Below are 13,693 nucleotides of genomic sequence, written 5' to 3' on the forward strand. Positions count from 1 at the left end.
CAATGCTAGATATCAAACTCGCTTAATTCTATGGCCCATAGCGCTAACCGGCCAGCAGCTTCTAGGTTGCTCATTGCCCGCCGTAAGGGCTTGTCGGTTAAGACGATCATCGTATGGGCTTAAAAGTACGGCTTGAGTTTGCGTGCTACCATAACTAGCGCAAAGGCGAGCTTCTCCATGGGTGGGCATCTTTCCTCAGCACCACGAAGTGCCCGACTGGTGTAGTAAATGGGCTTTTGTACTCTTTCTTCCTCTCTGATCAGGGCAGCGCTGACGGCAATAAGGGACATGGCTAGGTAGAGAAAAGGTTCTTCACCAGCCTGCGAGTGACTTAGTAACGGTGGGGAAGAGAGATAAGCTTTTAACTCCTCAAATGCTTGCTGGCACTCGATAGTCCATTCGAAGGATTTCTTCAGCGTACGAAAGAAAGGTAAGCATTTGTCTGTCACTCTTAATATGAATCTATTTAGTGCCGCTACTTTGCCATTAAGGCTTTGCACTTCCTTCACATTTTTTGGGGGTGCCATCTCCATTATGGCCCAGATCTTGTCTGGATTTGCTTTGATACCTTTCTGCGACACCATGAATCCTAGGAATTTTCCTGCCATCACTCCGAAGGCGCACTTTCCTAGGTTAAGCTTCATAATGTAGGAGCGAAGAGTGTCGAATGTTTCCTTGAGGTCTTCCAAGTGGTCTTCCTCCCTTCGGCTTTTTACCAACATATCGCCAACGTAGACTCGGACATTTCTTCCAATCTGCTGCGTGAACATCTTGTTCATGAGCCTCTGATACGTCACACCCGCATTTTTTAGGTCGAATGGCATTACTTTATAACAGAAGAGGCCTTGACTAGTAACGAACGAAGTTTTCTCTTGATCGGTTTCGTGCATCCTGATCTGGTTGTAACCAGAGAAAGCGTCTATAAAACTTAACAGCTGGTGAAGTCCACGCACATACTTAACAGCTGTCTTTGGGGAATGCTTTGTTCAGGTTGGTGAAGTCCACGCACATACTTCACTTCTCACTGGCTTTCTTAACCATTACAATGTTTGCTAGCCAGTCGAGGTAGTAATCTTCTCTAATAAAGCTCGCCTCTTGTAGTTTGCGGACTTCTTCGGCTATAGCCTGATCTCGTTTTGGGGTGAACACCCACTTCTTTTGTCGAACGGGTAAAAAGGAAGGTGACACATTCAGCTTATGCACCATGACCGAAGGGTTTATTCCTGGCATGTCTTCGTGGCACTAGGTGAACACATCCCGATTTTCCTTAAGGAATGTTATAAGTTCTAAGCGAACCGTCGGGCTGGCGAGAGTATTGATCCTTGTGGTCCTGTCCGGCCAGGAGTTATCAAAGGGTATTTCCTTGAGCTTCTTTATGGGTTCTGCTCCTGTCCGCTTCTCTTCTATGCTCATGGTTTGCAAATGATTATCCATTTCCAGCATTGCAATATAGCATTCCTACGCAGCCACTTAGTCCCCTTACAATTCCCCTACTCCGTATTTAGTAGGGAATTTGATCATCAGGTGATAGGTCGAAATTACGGCCTTCCAAGAGTTATGGGTAGGTCGCCCTATGATGGCGTTATAGGCAGAAGTGCAATCAACCACAAGGAATGCGGCGTTCCTAGTGGTTTGTTGAGGATAATCTCCAATGGTGACTGGCAACATGATCGAGCCTAGGGGGTACACTTTTGTTCCGCCGAACCCGACGAGTGGGGCGTTGGTTGGAACTAGTCGCTCTCTGCTGATCCGCATCTGTTGGAATGTCGGGTAATAGAGAATATCTGCAGAGCTTTCGTTGTCAACTAAGACCCGGTGCATGTTATAGTCTCCTACTTGAAAGCTAACGACCAGTGTGTCATCGTGCGGATGGTGGAGACATCGGGCATCTTCTTCCGAGAACCCAATAAGAGGGTTGTCGACTCACGGCATCTTCGAGATGATGCCTGTGAGTTGGACATTTTGGACTGCTCTGAGATAAGTCTTACGAGCTCTATTTGATAGGCCGTTGGCGGCCGTTCCCCCTACAATCATCCTTATGTCTGCCAAAGGTTGCCTCGGTCATTCGTTGTCTCGTCAGGGAGCTTACTCTTGTAAAGGCGGATCTATTCTTTCCTTGCTAACAAATTTCTATAACTTTCCTTGTCTAATGAGGGCTTCAATCTGCTGCTTCAAGTCATAGCAATCAGCTGTGTCATGTCTGTGGTCACTGTGGAAGTGGCAATATTTGTCTCTAGACCGCTTGCTAGGATCCTCCTTCAGTTTTCCAGGAAAGATTAAAGCCCCTCCGTCCTTGATTTGCATCTGGACTTGATCTATCGGGGTGGTCAACGGGGTAAAGCTTGTAAACCTCCTTCCCGAGGGCTTAAAACGCCTTTCATCCCTTCGGTCTCCCGTCCTTGGCTTCTTCCGCCCTTGCTCTTGTCGTGTATCCTCTTGCCTCTCCCTTTTTCTTGGCTTTTCCTCCCGAGCCTGCAGCGTGTCTTCAGCATTCATGTACTTGGTGGCCTTGTAGAGTACTTCTGACATGGTCTTGGGGTCGTTTTTGTATAGTGAGAACAAAAACTTACCCTTTCGCAACCCATTTGTGAAGACTGCTACAAGTATTTTGTCGTCGACTTCATCAATCAATAGTGCTTCCTTATTGAAGCGCGTTATGTAGGATCTCGACGTCTCATCCTCTCGTTGCTTGATACTCATCAAGCATGCTGTGGACTTCTTATACCTGTGTCCCCCAATAAAGTGGGTAGTGAACTGAGCGTTTAGCTCCTTGAAAGTGTTAATGGAGTTCGGCATCAGTTGGCTGAACCATACCCTTGCGGGTCCTTCAGTGTAGTAGGGAAGGCCCTACACGTGATTTCGTCCGCTACCCCTTAAAGGTGCATCAAGGTCTTGAAGGTCTCTAGGTGATCCAAGGGGTCCTTCACCCCGTCGTAACTGTCTATATGCGGCGTACGAAATTTATGTGCTAGGGGAAGGAATTGACGGCTGCAATGAATGGTGAGTCAGTGCGATTTACCAGATCGTCAAGGTCGTTGATACCCATCCTTTGAGGGCATTCATCATGACCTCCATTTGTTCCTTTATTGCCTATATCTCCGTGGCAATGTGTGGTTGAGTTGCATTCGTGAGGGATGGCATGCTCAAACTCTAACGCTCTGGTCTACTTAGAGCATTACTGCCCTCCAGCCTTTCTCGTTCTCTTCTATCAGCACTGGTGCCTTCTTGGTCCTACTTTTGAGTGCCTGGCCTACATTTTTCTGGTGTAACTGTTCCTCCAGATCGCGGTTCTGCTTAGTAAGGCACTCTACGGCAGCGCCCAAGGTTTGCACCTACCTTTCGAAGGCCGCTGCGCGGTTTCGTCTCCCTGAATGTTGTTCGTTGTCGCCATCAAGCGAGTCAACACCATGAAACTCTTTTGTCCGAAAAGCATTTGCAATGGCTTACAAACTAGAAAACGTCCGATTGCTTCGTACAGACGGCGCCAATTGATGAAGCCAAAATATCACCAGTGAATCACACGATGTTTGCACACTTGAAACGATACCTGCACAACAAAAAAGGGAGAAGACCTTCCGAGAGCACCGGTGTGGTGCCCCAAATACCTCTAAGGTTAAGTTAGAACTTGTTACAACTCTAGGTGTACAGAGGGGTTAATTATGCGTACCTCGATTTGTGAGGTATTGGGCTTTTTATAGTAGTAGAGAGTTGACCTCTCTTCCTTGGAGTAGAAGTTTTTCCTTATAGGAGTCCTATGAGCGTAGAATGCAGAATCCTTTCCTTGTAGGACACCATCACTAGCGTGGGATACAAGTCATTTCCTTAATACTTATGCGTGGTGACCAAGACAAAGATATTATTAAAACCGTCAGCTTGTCTTTTATCCTTCGGTCATATCGCTCAGCCCTAAGATGGAGTTAACCCTGTGAGCAGGCTTCCTTCCATCTTGGACCCGTCATACACTGTCCGTCAGCTAAGGGGGTCTTCAGCTTCTTACTTCAATTATACCGTCAGCCTAAGTTGTAGACTTCGTCAGCTTGGGCCTTATAATTCTCACTTATCAATAAAAATTGTTAATAGAAATATAGTGGCTGGATCGCTATAAGCATGTCAACAGCATTCTGGCGGAATCTCTGTTACTTCACAACCCTAGCAAGTAGTATCTCTATGAGTTTTTAGTCCATAAATCCTTGGCAACGAGTGTTTCAACTCGTCGATATCGAACAATTAGATCTACCCATTGCCCTATATGAACTCACAAAAAACAAATATTCACTTTAGTAGCTTAGTAGTCCTCAGATACTAACTATTAGTGTTTCAATCATGAAGGGCTGCTTATTTTATTATAATTATAATTATAATTATTTATATACACCTACAAGCAGGGGGGATCCAAAGCAAAGCCCTTCTTCTATTGTATAACCTAAAAAAAAGCTATATAAGCAAAGCACCTAAATGGTTGTGGAAACGATACATTTGGTTACCTTACTGACTCTGATTGGGGCTCACTTCTTCAAGCTCCGCTTGCTAGTTTTCATTTTGATAGGAGTAGGTGCTTGTTGCTTGTCAAAGTTGTAGCTTGAAAACACCAACAAACCAAGAAACCCAAGACTTGCAAATGCATGGGGCTTTGGAGAAGCAAACCAATACGACAACATGGAATTTGCATTTGAATTTGCGGCTTCCTTGCTCAAGTAGCCTTTTGTCTTTAGTGTCGCCTTTAGGACCCGATTGGATTAAGGGAGGAAAGAGAGAAAGTAGAGGGGAGTAGAGTAGAGTTGGCTGAAAATCTATTTTCAGCTAACTCTACTCTAGTATCTCTCTTTCTCCCTCAATCGAAACAGACAATTAGTGTCACTTACCCAAATTAAAATAACTTATACATTAACAATATTCATGTATAAAAAATTTGTCATAATTGATAACCATAACAATGGAAAATTTTTCATAATTGATAACCATAACAAAGATATTATCTCAACAATCTATTATATTAACCTATATTAATAAAATATATATATATATATATAACTTATTAAATTTTTGGCTTTTTTTGTTTGTTTAATACGTTGTGTTTTTTGGTCTACAACTCCACACTATACCTCCACATAATCACCATTAGAATTCTTAGCCATCATTGGAGATTCCTAGAACATAATCCGACAATATTCCTATTGTAGTAATAAATCAATGTGTTGATAACCTTTGAAATCATAATCACTTATGGGTAAAAATTAGGACAAAATTGGCACATGCCCTTTTCGGGCAAAATAAGTAGCATTTTACCCAATTTTTCAAACTAATTAGGGAAATACCCCTCTTTAAAATCGAGTTTAAAAAAAAAATTCTAAAACCTTATAGTGACGTTTTAGGGAGCCTATAGTGACGTTTTAATGACCTATAGTGGCATTTTGGAACTTGAGCTCCATGAACTCAAGTTATAGGTAATCTTTTTTTATTTTTTTACCTATAACTTGAGTTCATGGAGCTCGAGTTCCAAAACGTCACTATAGGACTTAACTCGATTTTGAGAAAATCGAATTTCAAAAGAGTAGCATTTCCCTAATTAGTTTAGGAAATGGGGTAAAATGCTACTTATTTTGCCCGAAAAGGGCATTTGCCAATTTTGTCTGTAAAAATTATATATATATATATATATAAAAGGAATTCTAGTCATAGTCCTGTAAACCTTTAAAATTCTATCAACCTTACTTTCTTAACTACGTCTTGAGTTTAAAAGCTTCTGAACCACATGAACCAAAAAGAAAAAGGAATAAAAATTTAAATAAGTAAATATTCCATTATTTCTTGAGATAGATAGTTAGTAGGGCCTCTAGGTGGGTGAATTTGAACCAAAGGCATGAAGCATTACAAATGATACCATTACTACTAGATCATTCTTAACCCCTAAAAGCTTCATTTCCATATCTTAATTCGAAGCAACACATCTCATTTGGTGCCAAAAAGCAATGTTATCAATGAGAAATTGGTGGAATTTGGGAGATCAAAATTCAAAGTACATTTTCCCATGATGTTGTTGGTAGTTTAGACCTAACCTGATTGGGATATATTGGTGGAAAAGAAGTTCTATGTACATCTTAGAGAGAAAAGGTTTGAGGACAACTTCAGGAAAGAAATTTTGTGGAAGGCATTGGGATTTTGAAATTTATTATAGAGAACTATTAAACCATGGAGCTTGCCAAACTAAGGCTCCACTTGGGAGTTCATAAGGGAATGCAATGGAATGGAATGGGATGATCATAAGAGAATGGAAAGGAATGGAATGGAATGGAATTAAGTAACCTTGTTTGGATGTTTTAAAATAAAGGAATGGAAATGAATGAAAATGAATGGAATGTAAGTAATCCTGTTTGAGAGCAACATGGAGGAAATGGAATGGAATCATTTTATGACAATATTACTATTAAACCCCTGTTTTAAAATAAAGGATTGAATATATAGGGGTATTTTGGGAGTTTTAGTAAAAAAATCATTAAATCTAATTGCATTCCCTCCTATTCCTCCCAATTTTTGGGGAAATGAAAATTTGAGGTTTTAAGGGAATAGAAAGGAATGAGTGTTCCCTCCTACCCATTCCATGCCCTCTCACTTAAACTCCCAAACAAGGAAATGGACTTTCCATTCCCTTCATTAAAACTCCCAAACAAGAGAAGGGAAGAATATTCTAAAATTATTCTTTTTATTCCTTTCCATTCCATTCCATTCCCTCCTCTCAAGCGGAGCCTAAGAGACAATGAATTAGGCCAAATTTGAGCGCACCTTTTCACAAACGATAACTTCTGCAATTGAACCTTTGAAAATTGAAATTAATCATAGAGATTAAATATGATATAAAAACACAACTTATTTCTTTTTTGAAAAAACAAAATATAGAAAGAGATTAGAATATATATGCATTGCTACCCCATTTTAATTACACACACACACACACACACACACATATATATATATATATACAAGATATAAATTATACTCTAGGCCTAATTTAAATATATACGTGTGTGAAACTCCCTCCTAAACGAACCTCAGCCCTTGCCCCTCCTCCCTCCCCTTCCACTCGACAAGAACATTGTACTTATAGAGTGACTATCACACCAAGAGTGTGCAGTAATAATTGACAATGATTGAGTAAAAAAGAGTCATGTAATATAAAGCAATGCTATTAAGTTTTATATTAATAATTTGTTGAAATATGAAAACTTGGAAAATCATATTGGATATGGCAATAATGGTAGCTTAATTGCTGCTCGATGCTCTCCATTTAAAGTGCTCGATGCCATTACTCTCAAAAACTCAATTCTTGACACAATTTTTAAAACAATCAGGCTTTAAAACTTTTCATAATTAATGTTCAATACTTAGACAAACAAAAGATTGAATATATTTCTATTCAAAAAATCAACCAAGATTTTTTGATATGAGAGAGAGAGAGAGAGAGAGAGAGAGAGAGGCTCACCTAATAGTTGGTTCAGAAGAAGATGAGTGAGAAGAACTTCAATGCAGATGAAAAGAGAGTAAGAAGGAGTGAGATGTTTTAGGTGGATGAGTTGAGAAAACAGAAAGCTAAGTGCGGAGAAATTTATAAACCTAAATGAAACGCCATTACTTTTTCCTTCGATATGACGTCATGATGAAGTTGATTTTATTTGTTTTCCCCTTCCATACATAGAGTTATAATTCAATATTTCAGTAGTACAACAATGATGTGGTACTCACTCTCTCACATTTTAATGAATCTTATTAATTAGATTTATGGTGTGATTCACCATTTACATAAGAGAATGGAGTATCACTTTACTTTACTTCAAGAATACTTAATGATTTTCTTCCATGCCTATATGAAACCACATTGTTTTGAGCTCACCTATGTAAGGAAAATTTATAGTGCATGTTAAACTCCCAATTATTTTAGGAGTAATTTAAGAATGCAATAAAGTATTTCATACTTAAATGTCTTACCATCGCATACCCTTGGTGCAATGGTCACTCCACAAGTATAAGTGCTTGTGGGGAGTGAGGAGCAAGGCCTGGGATTCAAGTTTCCAAGAAGGAGTTTCAAATACATATATACTTAGATTAGGCTAAAGTAAAAATTCTATCTTGTATAAAAAAAATAAAAAAATAAAAAAGTCTTGACACATGACACGTGACATATAATAGCGATAACTTGATAAATGTTAATATATATATGGCGTATAGATGAGGAAGTGACACATAATAGTCATAACTTGATAAATGTTAGTAATATATATGTGGCGTATAGATGAGGAAGTGATGGTATGAAAGTTATACTTTGATGAGTTATATTATTTTGTCCTATTTATTGATGTTTTGTTCTTTCTTTAACAAGATCATCCTAATCATAAGCAATATTTTTTTATTAAAGAAAATGAGTTTTTTATTATTATTATTATTATTATTATAAAAAAATTGCTAAAAATGCTAAACTGAGAAGTTGGAGAAATTTTTCAACAAATATGGGGGTCACTAGACTTTATGGCTATGTATTATATGAAACAATGTTAGTGGTAGTATTATGGCTATGTATTACGGAACAATGCTACTATTTTGGATGGATTTTACAAAACTTGGATGGTTTTAGTATTATGGAACAATGTTTACTAATTTATATGGTTATATATTGATTTTTTTTTTTTTGAGAAACCGTTATATATTGAAACTTGAATGAGATGGTTTTGAATTATAACATGGATGGTAGTAGTATTATAGTGATATATAAGTGTTAAAAGATTACTTATGTTTTAACTAGGATAATGAAGTAAAGAGCCTTGTAATTTAGCTGGTTAGTATCTACTATTTCCAAAGTAGACATTCAAGGTTCACATTTCCCTCTCCAAAATTATTAATAAATAAATAAAAATAGAGATAGTGTCATATGTGGAGTATATGTTTTATTGGTAAAACTACAGTCAACATACATGCCTTACAAATTTTTTTTAAGCATAATTTATTGTTATGTATCAATAATATATGTTTTCTGATTAGGGAAAAAAATGGTAACATATGTTTTAGAAGTTGTTAATAATTTTTTTTAATTTTTTTAATTAAAAAGGAAATTTTTTTATTTTACATCACATCAAATCTCATAAATTAAAAATATGCAATTAAAAACTTAAACAAATCCTAAAAAATATTTTAAGCCGAAAATTTTACATAAAAAATTACAACTAAACTAACAAAGCCTAAGTGAAAACTATTTTCTCTAAAGATGGTGAGGAATTTAAAGACTTAATAATTGTTCTAATAGGTTCAGATAATTAAGTAGCATTGCGGACATATTGAAGAACATTAGATCATATAAGTGTTGGGGATACTTTTTTTTTATAGAAAAAGTGTTGGGGATACTTAACTATTGATAAGCCTACTACATAATTAATAAAGGAAAAAAGCTTTATGGGCATTTAACCAACTACTATTATTTAATAAAGAATTTAAGAAACAACATATTACTATAAAAGGATATATAAGAAAATTTTATTACAAATACAGTTATATAGAAAAAAAAATGATGAAGGTATATAAATATGATATGAAAAAAAATCATGTAATATATTATTGTCTGTTGATGTTTTATCTGCTCCCATTCATACCCTAACATTGTTTCTTACTTATGAACTCGTAATGCCAAATATTAGATTAATCTTTCCTTTTTCTTTTTGTTAACCAAGAGTACGTCGAATGTTCTTTTGATATATATATATATATATATATATTAATCTCTTCCACAAGTTAGTGTACCTATCGAAAAAAGATGTGAGGATTTGTTAAGTTTGCATTGTTATTACAATTCTCTAATTACCTAATAGTTTTCTAAGTGATAGTTAATTTTTCAATCTTCTCATGTTACACCATCCATTTATAAGACCATAACAAGTAAAATTTAAATTTTTACTTGCATTTAATGGCTGTCATGGCACTAGAAGCTTCACAACACTGGAGAGTTTCTTTTCCCCTCGATTGAAGACTATTTTCTATACAGATGTCAAAAATTGAATCATTTAATTATAGGTTCAAATGATTAAGCAGCATTAATGTTATTTTAAAGATCATATGATTTTTTTTTAAGGGAGGTTTTGCATACTAGAGCTAACTTTGACATGACTAATTTATATATATATATATATATATTAATAAGTAAAATTGAAAGAAAATTCAATTAGATTTCCAATTGAATTATAATTGTAGTCTAATTTTGCACCACGTGTTATATCTATATTTTTTTTTTAATTTCTAGGTGAGTTAATATTGTGCAAAAGACGAAAAGTCTAATATAAATAAACCATATTTTTTTTTTTTTTTCCAATAAAAAAGAGTAAACTTATCCAAAAAATAAAATAAAATAAATAAAGAAGAAAGATAGAGTAAAACTCATGTATATATTTATGGCTTAAATAATATATAATTTGAATTCATATATGTGTAATTGTATTGTTTTTAATTATACTGTGGATATGCACGGATTATACCTTAGTAAGTAATAATACACAAAAAATTTTAAACTACTAATAATACAAAAATAGTAAAAAGAAAAAGAGCTTCATAAACCTCTTGAAAATAATGAAGAATATAAGAAACAACATTTTTTTTTTTTTTGAAACTGAAACAACATATTATTAAATAAGCCTGATATTGTGATTAATATAATTAAGTAAAATCTATTACAGGTAACATTATTAAAAGGTGTAAAATACTAATAATTACTAATAAATAGAAGAAAAGTCATTTAAATGATAGAGGTATGTAAATATCAAAAGACAAGTGTTTTTTTTTATCAAGATGGAGAGTTAACAACATTTTATAACTCTCTCAAAAATAAATAAATAAATAAGTATCAAATGATTTATTGTTGCCCAAGGAGCATTGTATCTTGGGTTATGATATAATCCTTTTTTCTTTTTCTTTTCTTATGAAGCCATGCATTACCTTTGAGATGTAATATTGACACTTATCAACGTGTCAAGTCTAGATTACGGTAATTTATCATTTTCTTACTCCATTTATATATATATATATATATATATATATATTATAGTTTAGGAAGTAAATTGAGGAACAAAATAAAAATTCTTTTTGTCTTTTAGTATCTCATTACAGGAAGAAAATTCAAGGGTAGTAAGTAAGATCAACAAAATTGAGTAATTAATATAACACATAAGGGTACCACTTAACTCAAAATGTTAAAGGAAAAGTTTCGCTACAAATTTGGTTATAACTAATGGATACTAAAACAATTAACATGGCTACAAATTTTAAAAATTTAAACGTTAAATTAGTGATAGCTCTTGGAATTTTTTTTAGAGTAGTCATTGAGAAATTTAAATAATATAAAATCTAATAAAGAGATAACTTGAATATATCAACGTCACAAAAAAAAAAAAAAATGAAGTACCGCAATTTCTTTCTATTAAGTATTAACAAAGAGAACCGCCGCGCACCCTTGGTGTGGTGATCACTCCACAAGTATAAATGCTTGTGAAGTGTGAAGGGCAAGCGTCAGGGTCCAAGTCTCCAAGAGGAAACTTCACACATTTATACACTTAGATTAGATTAAAGTAGAAATTCTATTTTATATATATAAAAAAAAAAAGTATTAACAAAGAGAGAAAGAAAGAAAAAAGGAATGATAAGAGAAAAATTGAAAATTAAAAATGCTAAGATAAAAGTAATAAAGTGAATGAGAGTTTGAAATGATAAGAGAGAGAAAGAGAGAGATGATATTCGCTACAACTGCGAGTCAAGTTACAAAGGAGAGTAAAATTGTTGCGATTGCAAAACCAAAAAGAGCATAGTATTCCATTAGGTAGCATTTTAAGGAAAAATAAAATTAGAGATTTTTTTTTTATAAGTTGAACGAGTTACAAATTTTAATGATTAGGGATTCTTATTTTTATTTTTTTTTTGTTTTTGAGTTTTCTTTTTGTTGAATAATTTTTTCACTTGCTATAGTTGGGTCTTATTTTGTTTTTGTTTGGGTTTTTATTGTTGTTATTTAAGTCTGTTTTTGGGTTTAAAGATTAAAGATTATATTTGGAGCCAAAATTATTTTTGGAGTAATGATATATATTCACAACATTTTCACAACAAATTTTATGCGACAAGTTTTTTTATTTTTATTTTTTGAGACAGAGTGGCAAGTTATTATTAGTAATTAAAAAATGATGTTAGTATTGGGCCCAATTAGTAATAACTTAACGTATAAAATTTGTTATAAAATTACTGTAGAAATATTGTGAATGTAGCATTAGTTTTATTTTTGTTGAACCTAAATCCCTGTAATTCTTAAGTTAAGGTGTTTAATATTATTATTATTAAGGTAGTCAAAATAAGTTAATTTAGTATATAATTTTTTTTCACAAGTGTGTGTATATATATATATACACAAACACTTTTTTTTGCAAGGCAAAGTGGTCATGTGACTACCTTGATATAAATGTGGAGCAACCACTGTGTTAGATTGCATTTTCTTTATATTCTTAACACGTGTGGCAAATTTTGTACTAATTGGATATTATTTATTATTTTATCCTTAAAATTATTTTTCATAATTTTTATAATACAAAAATTTGAAATTTAAACATTTAATTGATGAAGTAGCTATTGATTTTTTATTTTCTGGAAATTTTACAAACATGGAGGTTTAAGAAAAAAAAAAAATAATATATATATATATATATTACCACCTTAACAGTTTTAAGTGTTGTTTTTAAAAAATTAAGTAAAGTTTTAGTCATTGGTAAGTATCCGTTTGGATACACTTATTCTACGTCCACGTCCACGTTTCCTTCCTCTTTTTTTTTTTTTTTTTTAGCCGCATGTTTTGACTTTTCTTCTGTAAATAGTGCACTCTTGCACTGTTCACGAGTCCCATAAACTTCACTTTTCAGCAACTTTTTTATTAAAAATGGGTCCCACGGCACTATTCACAAATTTAAAAATTATTTTGCTATAATATTCAGTTTTCAATTTTAGCAAAATAAGTTTTATCCAAACGGATCTTAAGTTTTTAGCCAAACTTTATCTAAGATTAAATTATTGAGTGTCCAATTATGTTATTTTAATTACTTACTGGTCTCATTATTTACTCACACGTGTGTATGCCCAAAGATGCCTATAAAGATATTGGAATTTGAGTTTAGCAAAAAAAAAAGAAGGATATTGGAATATGAAATTAAAAGAATAGGGAGGCTTCAATATACTTTGCTCCAAGTTGAGGGACGACTAAGAAAGATCATCATCAAACATCCACGTAAGATCAAGAACGCTAGAATAACTCTCCAAGTATTGTTCTTGTATACAAACGGCTCATGCAAAACCATCCAAAAAATTTTGTTTCAATGAATATTTTATCTTGGCCGTTTCAAAAGATACATCATAGCTACCATCAGTGTTAGAGATCCAAAAATGAGGTTACAAGTTCAACAGAGGAGTTGCTTTTTGTGCGAAAAATGTGGCATGCATTCACATTTGAATCAGTGAGGGAGTTACAAAGACTAAAGTTGTAACGTTCAATGGAGGGGCTGCCATTTGTGAAATAGGGTTACATTTGAATCAGTGTGGGAGTTACAAAAATTAAATTTGCAGCTTCAATGGAGGATTTGGTATTTGTGAAGAAGGGCGACACTTGGATCAGTTTGGGCGTTACAAAGGTAAA

The 13,693-nt window shown here is 34.3% G+C and overlaps 1 protein-coding gene across 1 annotated transcript; it reads right to left on the reverse strand.

Moving 5' to 3' along the window:
- Window positions 1-2,130: 2,130 nt before the first annotated feature.
- LOC136062829 (uncharacterized) lies at window positions 2,131-2,796 on the reverse strand. Its single transcript, XM_065762409.1, has one exon. The coding sequence runs from the start codon at window positions 2,794-2,796 to the stop codon at window positions 2,131-2,133; it is 666 nt and encodes a 221-aa protein (XP_065618481.1).
- Window positions 2,797-13,693: the final 10,897 nt, after the last annotated feature.

This window comes from Quercus suber, unplaced genomic scaffold, assembly GCF_002906115.3.
Source record: "Quercus suber isolate HL8 unplaced genomic scaffold, Cork oak 2.0 scaffold_457, whole genome shotgun sequence".
Classification (NCBI taxonomy): domain Eukaryota; kingdom Viridiplantae; phylum Streptophyta; class Magnoliopsida; order Fagales; family Fagaceae; genus Quercus; species Quercus suber.